Raw genomic sequence first — 17,271 nt, forward strand, 5'->3', positions numbered from 1 at the left:
TCTTCACAACAAATTTAAGTTTTTGCGTAATGGGAGGGGAGAGGTGTTGTTCCGTTGTAAATTGCAAGAAAGTAGATTTTAACTTTTCAGTCGCCAACTTCCCTTGCTTTGGTGGCAGGGTACCCTTATCGCTTGCATGTGGAGTTTATGCCTCAGTTGATTTGATACGCAAGAGCATTCGCCACTAATGACAAAAAAGTTGATGAAAGAAGGATATCAACAATCTCATTTAAATGGTGCCTGACATTTACCATACTTTGACCATTATTCACATAATTAATAATCTAAGGATTGAACATTTTCCCGATTGTGACAAGTGCATGCAGCAGGTGTGACCCGACAGCATACCGAGGATACTCGCTCCCCAATGGCACTTGACCCCACCTCTGATGTTTAGAGAAGTCTGTGCTTGCTCGAGCTCTGCTCACATATTTGTATTTTAGTCGACATTATGTTCGAGTTTTATTAGCTCACCTGAGCTGAAAGCTGAAGTGAGCTTTTCTGATCACATTTTGTCCGGCGTCCGTCTGTCTATAGCTGTCCGTCCGTCGGTCAGTCTGACTGTCTGTAACTAAACGTTTTCACATTTTGTATATGGAAGCATCCTCAGATAGTGTAGATATACGTTTGTTCAAATCATGACCCCCTGGGGGTAGGGCGGGACCACAATGGCCAATTTAAGTTTTACATAGACATATGCATATATAGAAAGAATCTTCAAAATCTTCTTCTGAAGCAAAGCAAACCCATGATTAGTCACATTTATATGGAAGCATCATCAGGTATTTTAGATTCAAGTTTGTTCAGTCATGACCCCTAGGGGTAGGGCTGGACCACAATTGCCGATCAAAGTTTTATATATAATTATAGGAAAAAATCTTCGAAATCTTCTTCTCAAGTACAGCAAAGCCATGATTGGTCATATTTTAGTTGGGCAGGGTTGGGGGGGGGGCACAATGTTCAAATGTAAAGTGCAATAAAGCCATAGGTAGTCAAAGAAATATACAAGCATCATTAGTTAGTGGAGATTCAAGTTTGTTCAGATCATACCCTCTCCCCTTTAAGGATTGTTTGGGACCACTTTTGGTTTTAAATTTTTCAATAATAAACTGTTTTTTGCTTCTTTCCTAACCAGAGTGCTCAGGTGAGCGATGTGGCTCATGGTCCTCTTGTTATTGTTCATTATCTCCATATTTAATATTTTGAATTTTTGTACGGTCTTACGCATATATCGGCAAGATCACAGCTTCACCTGTTCTATATAATATGCTTGAGTGAATCTGATTACCTTCATGTACATTTCGATTGAAGCTGACCTATATTTTACCCTTCAGTGGACATTTTTAGATAACCTTAGCTTACCATTTCTGTGCTGTCCAGGTCCACTTACATGTATGAGTGATTTTTGCACTTGCCGGCTACATCCTATCTACTGTCTTTTGAGGATAGGAAACTAATGCACAGGCATTGGGAGGCTGGACCCCCACCCCACCCCCTTTCATTATTTTCTTTTATATTTAGGGTCGACACATCCTTTTTGTAGTCTAATATGCACTACTTGGTATGGATAATGTAACACTTTTGTCTCTATAAGCCGTTTTTAAATATATCGTTTTCGATAGATACATACATGCATGATAGCATCCTTTTGTCTTTTGAGAACACCCCCCCCCCCAACCTTCCTCAAAATCAATTTCACTGGTATTTTTAGCTTTGGGTTATTGAAGTAACAGAGGTTCATAAACCCTCACTTATACCGAGTTATACTCAGTTTTGATCTACATGGTATACACACGACTTCTTGTAACGTCAGTTTTACTATAGCAGTTTGGTATCAGGTGAATATTAAGCTTCATAGACTTCTTATTTAAAATTAATGATAATTAAGTCCGTAAACTAAAAGATACAACTTTATTTCTAAAACAAATTCTACTCAAAGCTGTGTAGCGTACAAGCTAAAACATTTTATGGCAATACATAACAATGGAATAGATACCTGCAGTTTACAGATAATACACATAAGAACTTACCAAATCTAAAAATCTATGTTCGCTCAAATAAAATGCCCTTAAGGTCATACGCAACCTAGTTTGAACATTATTGGGTTCTTCCATGGAACTGAAGAAATCCACTAAATGAAGGACGTGTGTGCAATACTTTAAATTTCTATATATGGATTTATACACCTCTTCTAAAATAAATTTAATTGGGAAAAAATCTGGAATTTTTGTTTTGTACTTTTTGTATGTTTTTCTTTGAATAATGCAAAAAAATTCATAATTTGATATCTTCCAAAAAACCCTGGTAATACATGCCGAATTTTTGTCTATGATCATCTAATGGCACTATAATCTTAAATTAAGAATATCTTGAAAAGTTATCAGTAGGTAATGTACGTTGCGTATGTCCTTAACATTACATAAGTGCTGGCGTAAATGAGAAAAGAATCGCTTCCTACCTATAAGACCTAAGGCCTGATGCTATTAGTCATATCTCCAAAGCACTAAGCTTTGGAATAAAAAAAAAAGTATTCTTTTTTTAATCTCTTTCTAATGAAAAAAAAGGAAAGAAAACCATGCAGGGTTTGGGTTGATTTTAAATCCAACCAACATATCCAACAAGGAAACTTGTCTGGTTAGAAATCAACAATTGTCAATATACCTGAGGAAGTCAAGAGGTATGCCTGTAAATAATACAGTCTTCAGATTACACATTTAACAACAATCAAAACATTCCATTTTCATGGCAATGGATATTAATCAATGTGAAATTCATCTTTAACAATGGTTCTGAAAATTCAGAACATATAATTACAGAATTTTCTAAAAAATTAACAATTTATTTCTGCATTGATACAAGTTGCATTGCAGCAAGATGTACATAAATCACCTTTATAAAAGGCAGTGAAACAAATACTTCATTCACTAGCCCACATACAGATCTGTTAATGATTTAACCTTCACCAAACAATTGACTCGAGTTAATTAGAACACGGCCGCGGTCACGCCCCACTCACTGGCCGACGACTGGTTCCTGTTGACGTCTATCGTACTGGACGTTTTCTCCACGTCTTCTATCATGTCTTTCAGCACAGTTTTAATCTCATCTGTCTGTAGGTCTGTGAGAATCTCCGACAGTTTGGAGCAGAATAAGTCCACATTCTCCTCGCTGAAACACATTGGTGGTTTGGTTTTGAGGACATTGTTGTATGGTCCATCAGAGCTGATCAGAATTCGGGCCTCTTCTTTCATTCTACATAAAGCAAAATATATCAAAATTTAAAAGGAGTTGTCTCCCTTACACTACTATTTTGGCTTTTGTCAGATGGGACAAGTTTTAAATTTAACAGCTTAAAAACTTGTTTAAACAATTTTTTTTTACATGAAAGTTACAGCCCACTGAAGTAATTCCTTGTATCAATTAACACTGTCTTAATAACATGATCACAGATGCTGTTGGTTTACCCAAAACTCCCCTTTAACAATACAACATGAATCAAGGTACAAGATCATCCAATCTTCAATAAACTGCACATGCATAAAATCGCTCTTTATCAAACATCTAAGGACAATTTATATTTAGTAACTTCCTCATAACTTTATAAATCTAGATGTTTTATTTATGTGGGTTTTAGGAATGAAGTGGTGCTGAAGTGTTCTCCATATCAGGTGATTTATAGAGTATTGCAGTGGGAGTGATATTTAAGAGAGTCAGATTTACAAGGTATTTTTGAATTCTCTGTGGTTTTCTATTTTTAGACTGACCTCCTGACCACGGTCTGGGCTTCCTGTATAGCGGGCTCCCGAGTCTTACGATCCTTCACCAGGTCAATCCCCAGAAATAAACCACGACCCCTGAAAAAATTTGTTTAAAATTACACACTTTGAAAATAAAATAATTTAACCATATATATGGAATAACGGAAAAGGTAGTGGTTTAACAAACCTGACATCCCCAATGATGGGGAATTTCTGCTTTAGTTCCGTGACTTTGTTTATCCAGTAGTTTCCCACTCTCTGGGCATGCTCCTGGAGTCCTTCCTCCTCAATCACGTGAAGCACAGCAAGAGCCACTGCGCAGGACACAGGGTTACCACCATACTGAAATAAAACAAGGAGAAATAGGTCCCATGATCATCTCTAACTCTATTATTTTTGTATTCCTCAATAGCACAAATATAATAAATATGTCTATCTGTAATACAAATATCTCAACAGTTGAGAAAAAACCTGAAATTAAATTTACCACATGAAAGTAAATTTTTAGGATATAGATTTAACACACAAGAACAAAACATGGAAACAAAACAAGAATGGGAGACAGAATACACACTGTATTAAAGTACTGCATTCCCGAGGCCTTGAACTTGTCTGATATTTCCTGGGTCGTTACCACAGCAGCCACTGGGTGACCATTTCCCATTGGTTTACCCATTGTCACTATGTCAGGTTCAACTCCTGGAGAAGACACACACAGGTGACATATGTACTAGTATTGGCTTATTTAGTCTATTTAGATAAAAATGGCCCCTTTTCTCTTTATCACCAAGGCTATGAACCATTTATTTTGCTTTGTTTTGGTAAAGGACGTTTCTTCAGTCATGAAAATTAAACATCAAAGACTGATTGAAAAATGATGAATCGAGAATAAAAGATGAATTGAAAAATAGTTGGTTTACAGTAATAGTAAGGCTTACCCTCAGGTTGGAATGCCCAGAAATGTGATCCCACCCGCCCAAATCCCACCTGCACCTCGTCCGCTATACACACACCCCCAGCATCATGGACGTACCTGTGTCAAATTAGACAGGTGAGATTATACACACAATTAATGATACTTAAAAAAAATTGAATATATGAATTAAATTACTTTATCATATCAGTGTCTAGCTGCAGAACTGTAGCTCTCTGCTTGAGAGAATTCAGACAGATAAAGCACAGAGCTACAGATCCAAGCGTTGTAAAAACCTTCGATTTACGCCGACAATTTTTTGTCGCTCAATACAGGTATTCCTTCTTGTATTTTATGTTTTCCCCAGCTTTGAAAATAATTTTAAATTGTATTTAATGATTAATCATATATTTAACTTCAATTCCTGATAATTACTTACCTCTAAACATTAACAAATGGCTGTTTGTGGTTACGGACATCGAAATGGAACTCTTTTAAACCGACATTACAAAAACTATATACAGGACTGTTTCGGACCATTAAAAGGTAAATAAAGTATCAAATATAAGAGTTAGATATATGAATTATTATATGATACCATTCCAAAAGGCAGAGTAAGCTTAAACTACACGAAATAAATACCTTACGTAGCGACAAAAAATCATCAGTGTAAATCGAAGGTTTTTACAACGCTTGGAACTGTAGCTCTCTGCTTTATCTGTCTGAATTTTTTCAAGCAGAGAGCTAAATTCTGCAGCTAATCAGAGTCTATTTTTCTTAATTAAGCACTTGTATTTTAAGTGAATGCCTAGAAATTTGTTATTTTGTGTGCTAACAGTATAAATCTATATCTTTATAAGGATAATGCCTTAATTGACTTTGTTAATCTTATTATTTTCACTTTACTTAATTAAAAAATTGATTTATTTTTATGAATGTTCAAGGAAATTACATAGAGAATAATACATACCCTTTTCCATATCACATCCTGTATCAGCCCGAGACACCAATATCAGCCAGAGGGCCGAAGGCCCGAGGGCTGATATTGGTCGAGGGCTGATACAGGATGTGATGTGGAAAAGGGTATGTTTTATTATATTTATTACATACTTAGTAATAAAATACAGTTGAGAAGAAAATAAGTAAATAATCATGCATGGACTTCTTACATACATGTACATAGTCTAATGTCTCATAAGATTTGGGTTTGTTTCTATTTCTATTTCAATGCACTTTTAATTTGAAAATATTCTATAGTATTACATGTATTTGTAAATTAAGATTAACCTTATTTTCAAAAAGTTAAAATTAAGAGAATATGAACCCACCAAAAATTGTGTATGAGTACAAGTACTGTTATTGTGGTTTAATTTACTAAGGGTGTGATACTGACGTCAAAATAGCCGTATCAGCCTTGCAGGGCTGATACGGATATCAGCCCCGCAAATCCATATCAGCCCTGCAGGGTTGATACGGCTATTGTGACGTCAGCCATATCGCATATGCAAAAAACCTGTATTTATTACTAAGTGTGTAATAATAAGCTGTAAAGTTTTAAGTTACAAAAAAGCCTCGAGTGAGACATTTTTCCTAATTCTGTAATTTATTAGGTTATTGACTGACATACATTCAGTGACATTGTCAGCTTGACAAGTGAGGGTTAACTAGGTTATCCCTCTTAGCTGTAGGTTAAAGGAAATTACAAATTACCAAATTAGTGTCTCTGGTAAAGGAATAATTAATTTCATGGTTTGACTGATGTAGAAAACAGTTTCTTAACTCTAAAAATTTAACAAGAGGCCCATGGGCCACATCGCTCACCAGAGCACTGTGGCTAAGAAAAAGTAGAAATTGGTTTATTATTGAAAAGTTTAAATCAAAAGTAGTCCCATGACCAATCATGGCTTTGCTATTCTTGGGAAGAAGATTTTTAAAGTATTTTACTATATACGTCTATGTAAAACTTTGGTCGGCCATTTTGGCCCCGCCCTACCCCTGGGGGTCATGATTTGAACAAACTTGAATCTACACTACCTGAGGATGCTTCCATATTAATATGATCAATTATGGCTTTGTTATTCTTGAAAAGAAGATGTTTAAAGTATTTTCCTATTTATTTCTATGTAAAACTTTGGTCGGCCATTTTTGCCCCGCCCTACCCCTGGGGGTCATGATTTGAACAAACTTGAATCTACACTACCTGAGGATGCTTCCATATTAATATGATCAATTATGGCTTTGTTATTCTTGAGAAGAAGATTTTTAAAGAATTTTCCTATATATTTCTATATAACACTTTGGTCGGCCATTTTGGCCCCGCCCTACCCCCGGGGGTCATGATTTGAACAAATTTGAATCTACACTACCTGAGGATTCTTCCATATAAATATGATCAATTATGGCTTTGTTATTCTTGAGAAGAAGATTTTTAAAGAATTTTCCTATATATTTCTATGTAAAACTTTGGTCGGCCATTGTGGCCCCGCCCTACCCCCCGGGGTCGTGATTTGAACAAACTTGAATCGACAGTACCTGAGGATGCTTCCATATAAATATGATCAATCATATGATGATTCCACATGAGTTTCATTTTTCCTGGCCGAGTGGTTCTTGAGAAGAAGATTTTAAAAGATTTTTCCTATATATTCCTATGTAAAACTTTGATCGGCCATTTTGGCCCCACCCTACCCCCGGGGGTCATGATTTGAACAAACTTGAATCTACACTACCTGAGGATGTTTCCCCATAAGTTTCATCTTTTCTGGCACAGTGGTTCTTGAGAAGAAGATTTTTAAAACATACCACCAAATTTTCATTAATTCCCAATTATCTCCCCTTGAATTAGGGCATGGCCCTTCATTTGAACAAACTTGAATCCCCTTCACCCAAGGATGCTTTGTGGCAAGTTTGGTTGAAATTGGCCCAGCGGTTCTTGAGAAGAAGTTGAAAATGTGAAAAGTTTACAGACAGACAGACGGATGGACAGACAGACGGACAGCTAGACGGACAGACGGATGCCGGACAAAATGTGATCAGAAAAGCTCACTTCAGCCTTTGGCTCAGGTGAGCTAAAAACCAGAAGTCTCTGACGAGACTGTACCTCTTCTGGTTTGTACTTATAACAAACAGAAAGTAACTCTTGGATTTGAAACTGCGCAACAGCAATAAGTATAGTTCTGTATCTTTGTGTAGTTTGTGTTTCAAGCTGCCTTACTTGAAGATTAATTGTAGACTTGTATGATTTTATGGCTTACTTGAAGGCTTGCTGAGATCTTAACTTTCTTTAGCTTTGTATGATATCTTAACTTAATTACTTGAAGACTTGCTTGAGGTTTTTAATGACCTGTAGACCTCTATGATGTCATGGGTTATTTTAAGATTCGCTGAGATCTTAACTGACTTGTAGACTTGTCTGATGTCATGTCTTACTTGTAGACTTGCTTGAGGTCTTTATTGACTTGTAGACTTGTATGATGTCATCTCTTACTTGTAGACTTGCTTGGTCTTTTTTTGACTTGTATGATGTCATGACTTACTTATAGACTTGCTTGAGGTAGCCCTCTGGCATTATGATTTGACCCCCACAGCTCTGCATTGACTCTGCTATGTAGAAGCTGACTTTCTTTCCCTGCTGGTGGATTTTGTTGATGACGTCCTTGACCTCATCTGCATATTTCTGGCCGACTTCGGTCGGTGAGTACTGGTTATCACAGTATTTACCTCTGTAGGCATCGGGACAGGGCACCTGTGTTAATGAATTGTTAGAGGTCACATTATAACAATCATAATACTTAGGCCAGAGTTTTTATTTTTTTTGGTTTACGATTTTTTGACACAAAAATATGCATTGGGCGGTCGAAAAATAAAAATAAAAATAATTTGGAACTTTGACATATTTTTTTCTCGAGTAGTTCACAACAAACTTTTACCTTAAGATATGTGTGTCCACAGACTCGACCAACCTAGACCCAAAATTTAGGGAGACATTTCTCCCTTTAAAAATTCAGGGAGACTTCTTGGTGCGTGGCACACATTAATCGTTAATATAAAACTATTTCATTGTTTATAATTTACATAATATACATTTCAATAATTTTTCTGTATGAACATTGTATTTAAAATGATTAAACAAGAGAGAAAGAATCGTAAAAGATATTTTCCCAAATTACAAGGTATATAGATATCTAGAAAAAATAATAAAACAACACTGGCATTAAATAAAATTTACTACTACTACTATTAAAATGTAAAAGTTTCTTATTGTCAGATTAATTGTTTATCAAATTTTTTTTTCATTTCTTACATAGTTGCACAATTTTAAACTTCTAAAATTCTCTTCTCGTTAGATTTCCAGCCTTTTGGCATAGTCATAATTTTGTTAATTTCTCATCAAACTTTTTTTCAATAAAAAATTCTTTTTTCTTAAGTTTTGACGCACATCTGTATGCTGATTGAACTACTTATTTTTATCGGATCTGATGTGTGACTTCTTAGGAAGTTAAAAACTTCACAATTTGACAGTAATAATATGTCTGTATTCACAGCATGAATTAATTATTTGACAATAAAAAGATCTAAAATCTTCTCCAACATCTTTGGCATGACATCGATAGCTGTCCAGCTGTTTTGCATCTTGTTGTGTATAACTTGTAACGATGGACTTTTTCATGTGGTTTGACAATCTGTATTTGTGGAGGTCATTCGAATGTTGAAGATGTGTTGTAAATTATAAAAAACAGTCGTTTGGTCGAGAAAATTTCGGATTAAGCTTTAAGAGTTCAGTTTCAAGAGTCAGACACATTATTTTTATTTTTGTAAATAGGGTCGGCGGAATCGTAAACCAAGAGAAAAAAAACTTTGGCCTTATATGTCAAAATGATCATAACTTTCTGGTTTTAACAACTTTAAATCATAATGCCAATATGTATCCTTATCTGTTGAAAACTGAAAAATTTCAGTCAAAGTAAATCAGAAGAAATTTTCCAATGCTTTCTTTATTGTCTTTGAGAATAGGAAAACAAGACGTACCCTATGTAATGCTTTTACTTTTTACAAAAAAACAAAACAAAAAACTTTTAATTGAGATTCTTACGATGTGTACGTGATCGGGTTTGGTGTGAGATCCATCCACGTTTGTGCGGAGTTTGTACGGGCTGATGTCCATCACCGAGGTCAGGTGACCATGGTATGCACTGAAACATTCACATGACCCAGACTGTCACATCCATCTCAGAGATTGCATTTAAATGTCTACTTATACTAATTAAATGATACATGTTAATAATTAATTATACCTTGAAATCTTCTTGATGCATATTGTATTAAAAAATCATTCAATTAAACTGTAATTTACATGTAACACTTATGGACACACATAAATAGAATTTCTAAAAAATTTAGCGGACTATTATTATCAAAAAAAATAGAATCCAGTACATTGTAAAAACTAATTCAATTAAACTGTAATTTACATGTAACACTTATTAAATAAATAGAATTTCTTTTTAAAAAAATAGAATCCAGTAATTGTACCAGCTGATACATGTACGAAAAAAATCCTTAAAATTCATGAAAATATATGGACACATTTTTGTGTACTCTACTGAGAAACTATAGAAATAATCTGATTTATAAATAAGCTTTCCTGATATTGAGCCTATATTTCCATTTTTTAGTAAACACCACTTATCATTTCCGCATGTTTTGACCCATTTTCAATGCTTTGCATTTGAAAAATTCTGTTCTATTTGCAAAACAAAGTCCTTAGTAATGCAACTACAAAACACTGAATGTTCTCTACATAATTATTCATCATTAAAATGGAATAAAAATTCTGACATAGATCTAATATAAATGACAATTTATATCAGTGGTCCACAGGTAACTGTTCTCCAGGATTAATACGCTTGTCTAGAGAGGTTAAAAGGTCCCTGTATCTATGTCAAAAACAATACACTGATTCTCTTCAAACTCATTTAGCAAACTTATATCAAAGTAGGTTAGGCATCATAATTTAATGCATTGAATTTGGTGACATCACTGACACATATAATGTTAAGTACAGCCATGTTTCTTGCTGTCAGTTAATCTGGAACATTGCAAACTGGACAAGATTTTCAGCTTTGGTAAAGCTGACAGTCAGAAAAAAAAACATCAGCTCTAAGGGGGTTCTAGTACTGTATAATTCAAATGTGTATTTTCCTCTGACTTTAATGTACATGTACCATGTGTACCTGGGATAGTTTTTTTTTAATTTGAAATTATTTATTTTTATTATGGAATTTGCAGTTATTAATTTAAAATTCATAAATTAAACTAAGTAAAAAATGACATTGAACACCCACCCCACCCCCTACAAAAATGCAGATCTGTGTTAAGTTGGTATGAAATATCATAGGTATGAACTAATGAAGCACATTAGAAGTCAACTATTAACAACCCACAACCCCCCTAATGTTTAGGTGGAGGGGGGGGGGGGGGTATGCTTGTAAACAAATTCCTGGGTTGGATTTTTTTTCTAGGGTAGACCCCCCTGTTAAAAGATTCTTGGATCCGTGCCTATTTATGATTTAATTTAAATTTAAACAATATTTTATTCACTGATATTATTGTGAATAGGATTGGGCAGCAGGCACAGCCTATTTTAGCCCTCTCCCTATTTATGATATTAAGGTACTCAGTATATAAAAACAAATCTCCAATCATCATATTCACCAAAAAAAAAAAAACATATACTAGTACATGTATGACAAAAGTGACAGAATTTAATGGCAGGTTTTCATTTCTTTATAAGGAGTTCTGTTTTTACTAACAGACTTTATATGCAAAGAAAAAGTATTCCCGGTAATGCATGTACAACATACAAGACAATCTAAATTAAAATTTTTGCAGGGTTAGTAATTATGCATTCTGATGTTTTGATGGTCCTGGATTTTAATTTGTTACATGTGTGCCAATTTCCATTATGGTATAACAAAGATATAACTTATAAACAGCTTAGGTCAATCTTTTGACTTAAAGTAGCCAGGAACTGAAATGTTAAATGCAGAATTATTCTATACACCTTAAAATGATTCTCAAAAATAACAATTTTATTATTACTACATTTTAGCAAGATTCTCAAAAATAACAAATCTATTTGTACTTCATTTTAACAAAGAAAGGAAATTGACCTTCAATTTTCACTAGTAAAGAAGATCCCTTTGAACAAATTAGCAAGAATGAATGGACCCTGATGTGAATGTCCTTTTTCTGTCTCTGATAAAACAACCTGAATCAACACTTCATATGTCACAGACCCCTCCCCTATCCCCATCATGTGACGGTAAACAAAGCCATCCTGGGTCTATGTCTGTCAAGTCAAAAGTTTGAACTCTTGTTTCCAATTACTGAGTCTCACCACTGAGTAAACATTTGAGAGACCCAGAGTACAGCATTATGGACAGTATATGGTGTAGACAGGTGTGTAGAGTTTACTGATTACGTCAGTCCATCCAGGACGGATGTCACACAAAATGTATTTAAATAATTTGTAAAAATTTTCAAATAACATGCCATACCTGAACAACAAAAGAATTGATAATCATTATGCATGAAGCATAGTCTATCCATATTTTTGAACAGTTTGAATGTTATAGACCTTATTCATTACAAACTGAAGGTAAACTGATCAGTCTGATATTGTCAAATCTGCAGTTCTTATAATTAGGTTTTACTGTAATAACTTTCTTTTGATTCATGAAAATTAGGTTTTACAGTCATTATTTTTGGTTTTTACTGTAGTAACTTTTTTCAATATTCAGGATAATCTGGCTTTACAGTGATGACTTTTTGGTTCAAGATAACTGAGTTTTACTTTAATGTTTTTTTTATAACTTGTGAAAATAAGGTTTCGCTAGCTGTATTAATTTTTATCAGACATGAGACAATTGTTTTCCTGTAATGACTTTTGGTACTTGTGATAATCAAGTTTTACTGTAGAGACTTACTGGTCTAGCGGGATCATCTCTGTACCCCTGGTGTAATGTCTACCTATTGTTCTATATAATTAGTTTTTACTGTAATGACTTTTGGTACTTGTGATAATCAGGTTTGACTGTAGATACTTACTGGTCTAGCGTGATCATCTCGGTCCCCCTGGTGTAATGTCGAGCCAGACGCATGGCCAAGTCATTGGCCTCAGACCTAATAATAAAAAAAATATAAATCTGAACTGTACTCACAATACTAGTAATTTGGGTCGTAATAATAAATAGATAATACATATTAAATGCTTCATTATTTGTCTAGATTTTAAACATAAAGTGTCTAAGATAGAACTGGATTACATGTATTTCCAGACCAAGAGTTCCTGCAACCATTGCAAAAATGAAAGTTGTACCAAATCGAAATTATGAATAAATCATTTCCCATAGTATGCCAATACTTGCAATTTAATGCCAATTCAAAACATTGTAAATGATATTGATAAGTTACTAGATTCGGCAACATGACATGGTCACCAAATTGGGTTATAACCTTTGCAAAATGCAGCAAGTCATACTTTCCTCTGACAGAATTTCTCTTCCAAATAGTAAGCTATAGGACCTGTGGTGGCATACCTCCCAAGCAACAGGAAAGTTTCCAAATACAAATACAATTTCAGTTTCAATTGATATGTATTTACCCAGAATTCACCAAATAGACGACGGAGAGTTTCTCGGGGAGGGTGGCTGTGATCTTCTTGGCCAGGAGCACCAGGTTGTCGTGGAGATAGCGACTGTTTGTGTTGAGAGTTCTGATTTGTTTACAGGCTTCCTCCGCCACGTAGGGATGACAATGGCCGACTATAAATTAACGAGTCTATTAATTTGAAACATTTAGATTGCAAAAAGTCAATTATGACTTCAAATGGGGCATTTGCTTAAATTGAAGAAAAAATTCACTCTTAATAATAATGTTAATCTTTACAAATGACTTTAAATTATTTAATGGTTAATTCATTGTTCCTTAATTATTTTCAAATTCATTTGAACCTCCATTAATTGTTAATTCCAAGAAAGAGTTTTAATAATTAATTAGCTCACAATTCTTAAAATAACTACAAATACAATTCAGACAATAGACAAGATAAGGTCGGGTCAGGTACTGGGGGTTGGGCTATTTATCAAATTCTCAAAAACACATCCTGCTATTATCTTAAAAATCCTGATATTAAGTCAGGACTTTAGTTCTGATAAGCTGTATTATCGCTGTATTTCTGGGGACAGTGACTTTAGAAATCTTCATGCACACTGCCCTCTCATTTGTACCGGTTAAAACTGAATAATATCTCTTGGCTGACCTGTTCAATGGATTTGTATCCTATAGAGTTTATCTGTTTATCATTGTGGTAAATTTGTTTACTATCAGTAAGATACAGTGAAGACCTGCTCATAAGTTACCTACTTATAGTGAATGCCTAGATTATCTAAGTAGTATATTTCTATAACTACTTACTTGGAGGAAATAAGTGGGGTGTGCTCTATAGCTGAGCTTTTTAGATGAGCTTAGTGGGATGAGCTCTTTAGATGAGCTTGGTGGGGTGAGCTCTCTAGATGAGCTTCTTTGGGTTCTGGATGAACTCTCTAAATGAGCTTGGTGGAGTGAATTCTCTAGATGAGCTTGGTTAGATGAGCTTGGTGGGGAGATTGCTCTAGATGAGCTTAAATTGTGGTGGTTTGAGCTCTCTAGGTGATCTTAAATTGGTGGGATGAGCTCTCTAGATGAGCATGGTTAGATGAGCTCTCTAGATGAGCTTGGTGGGATGAATTCTCTAAATGAGCTTGGTGGTTTGAGCTCTCCTGATGAGCTTGGTGGGTGTACCTACCATGACACACATTGTTGATACAGTCAAGATAAGAATTTCCGTCTTCATCTATCATGTACTGTCCTGTGGCCCTCACAATCTTCAAAGGGTCCTCTTTAAAAAACAGCTGACATGCTTCACTGAAATCAATGATATAAATCTTGTATTGGACAATTATCAAAACAATACCAAGTTGTCAGTTCCTACATATACCAGTATCCTAATTGAATATAAATCTCAAATTTATACCATATTATTGAATATATTAAGAGGAAATGTACCCTAACTGTTGATACCAAAATGTACCCTGCTGTCAGATTTTTTCCTAAACTAAAGTGTACCCTGAATGATTGTTAACGATTACTAACAAGTACACTGTACCTGATCCATTCTCAAATTAATTTTAAAGTGCAATTCCTTATAGATTAAATGCCAAAGACATATTCTTTTTTAATTATCTAGATGATTTTTAATTTCAAAATCACCACTTCTTGTCTTTTTTTTATTCTTTATTTTTAATTTGTAATTTTTAAAGTGCATGCTTGCACCATGAAAATGACAGATTTTTTTTTCAATTTGATACCAAAATCTAGAGATGCACTGAGTGATAAAAGTTTATGGCCAATTTACATACCGTTATTATGAGGAGCATTTGGTCTTTCAGAAAATTTTAAAACATGCTACTATAAGGTTTAAATTATTTTGAAAACAGCACACTTTTACCATGTAATGCATTATTATAATGCAGTGCATATTACATCACCTGTCATCTATACGACACCTTGGTCAGATAACGTTATATGTCATAAATATAAATTTTGTCTTTGTTATAAACCGTCAAGTTCATGAATAAAACCAGAGTCAACAGGTTTTCATTAATATATTCCATGTGCTGGAGACTCAAGGCCAGATAAAATTGTTCTAAATCAACAATAGATAACCACAGCTTTGCAAGGTTAATGTGCAGTGCTAGCCCCTTTTTAATGTTTTTTTTATTTAATTAATTATTCAAAGAGAAAAAAAAAGTTTTAAGAGTGGCACAGCAAACAACAAACTGCACCAATGACAAACCTAGCTGTCTGAGAATGCACACACTGCCAGATTATATTTACTCAATATCTTTAAACAGGTTAAAGGGTATTATACTGGAAGCCAGGTACATGCTTGGCTTAGAATATAAACTCATAAGATCTTTGATCAGTGAATCACACGTGTTTAAAATCAATGACTCTATATGCATATACAAGTTGTTTTAGGATAGGATTATTAAAATCAGTACTTAATGAAGCTATTAAATGTAAATACGTTTAACTGTTATCTCTCTCACGTCCCCGACTTGCCTACATATTGCAGTAAATATAACACTCCAATGCTAGATCTATTCATGTACTATAATGTAGATCCGATGTGTTCATTGTTGTTAGGATCTTATAAAGTACACAAACGCACGGTTAATTCCTTACTAAATATTTTGGATGAAAACCAGAACAAAAATTTAAACGAAGATAAATATTCATAACAATTCAACAAAATAACGGTCCTATCGACGCATTAGACATGGCGGCTGCAGATGTTGATATTGGTGTAGGTCACTTGTGTGGCCGTTTCGAATGTTACGAAGCTTGGTTGCTGAGACAAATATATTGTATATTCCTTACCTTATATGCTTCTTTCTCAAATGAAGTGTCTCCGTCTTTGATAATTTCTGATCCATTTTCAGGTTACAGCCGCCGCTCTAAAACGAAACTCAGTACAATGTCATGGAGGAAGGCTGGCCACATGGTTTTGTTTTGTTCTAACTGGTCACGTGATATGCATTATTCATGAGTTATGACCAATTTCAGCCAATAAGATGAGTCGTGAGTAGTACACACCTTTTACTCGAAGCATTATCTCTCAGACTAAGGTTTTTACACAAGTGAATTTTTACATATGAGGCTAAGGTAAAGTAGTTTGTTAAATGCATTACTTAAAACGCTGTTGAAAATTTATTAAACATGTTAAAAGAGGGATTTAGCAGCTGCTTGAAGAATTTTTACATAAAAAATGTTAATTTGCAACTGCAGAACATTGAATTCTCCAAATGTGGTAAATTATTATTTTTCAGTCAAATTAGAAAGAGTTATGATTTCAAGACTACTTGAAATATCCAATAAATAAAACTGTATGTTCTAAATTAACAAAACTGAGAATTTCTGCACATCCTTTAGAAACTGAAGTAGGCAGATATTCAAAGCCTTGTATCCCAAAAGAATCTCGCTTTTGTCACTATTGAAAAACTGTTGTAGAAAGTGAAATACATTTCATACATGACTGCCCCTTATATATTGGCAAAGACTTGAAAGATTGGAAGAAAATAATAGAGAATTTCCTTTACTCAGAAATGCATATGATTATACATTCTAAGAAATTACATGCTGATAATAGTAGATCCTCTTGGTACAGATCACAGATCTTAAGGGATGTTTGAATAACTTGAAAAAAGTTTGTAAACATACAATACATACAATCCTGAAGAAAACTTACATAAATTTATGACATGACAATTTGGGCAGTAGGGATGGTAAACTACGTACTTATGTTAAAATTAAAGATCAATTTGGTTTTGAAAATTATCTTGATATCATCAAAAATTTTGAGTTGAGGAGATATCTGAGTAGACTTAGAATATCTTCACACCATTTACAGATTGAAGTTGGAAGGTTTTAGGGTATCCCAGCACACATGCGATTATGTTCAAAATGTGATTTAAATGAGGTGGAGGATGAAATACA

At 34.3% G+C, this 17,271-nt stretch overlaps 1 protein-coding gene across 1 annotated transcript; it reads right to left on the reverse strand.

The window, feature by feature from the left end:
• Nucleotides 1-1,898: 1,898 nt before the first annotated feature.
• Nucleotides 1,899-16,303, reverse strand: LOC134260885 (5-phosphohydroxy-L-lysine phospho-lyase-like). The gene is made up of 11 exons (XM_062743410.1): nt 16,156-16,303; nt 14,519-14,637; nt 13,337-13,496; nt 12,781-12,855; nt 9,764-9,863; nt 8,208-8,416; nt 4,697-4,791; nt 4,333-4,457; nt 3,946-4,100; nt 3,765-3,854; nt 1,899-3,252 (listed from the first exon to the last, which is right to left on the reverse strand). The coding sequence occupies exons 1-11, from the start codon at nt 16,209-16,211 to the stop codon at nt 2,985-2,987; spliced, it is 1,452 nt and encodes a 483-aa protein (XP_062599394.1). The 5' UTR covers nt 16,212-16,303; the 3' UTR covers nt 1,899-2,984.
• Nucleotides 16,304-17,271: the final 968 nt, after the last annotated feature.

The sequence above is a fragment of the Saccostrea cucullata genome, unplaced genomic scaffold, assembly GCF_032062105.1.
Source record: "Saccostrea cucullata isolate Sc308-1 unplaced genomic scaffold, CSIRO_AGI_Scuc_v1 ctg1332, whole genome shotgun sequence".
Classification (NCBI taxonomy): domain Eukaryota; kingdom Metazoa; phylum Mollusca; class Bivalvia; order Ostreida; family Ostreidae; genus Saccostrea; species Saccostrea cuccullata.

Coding starts and splice junctions, on each gene's coding strand:
- LOC134260885 (XM_062743410.1), bottom strand. CDS start 16,211: ATGGATCAGAAATTATCAAAGACGGAGACACTTCATTTGAGAAAGAAG. Junction 9,864..12,780: donor GAGATGATCACGCTAGACCA/GTAAGTATCTAC, acceptor TGAATGTTTCAG/TGCATACCATGGTCACCTGA. Junction 4,792..8,207: donor TACCTCAAGCAAGTCTATAA/GTAAGTCATGAC, acceptor AATTTGACACAG/GTACGTCCATGATGCTGGGG.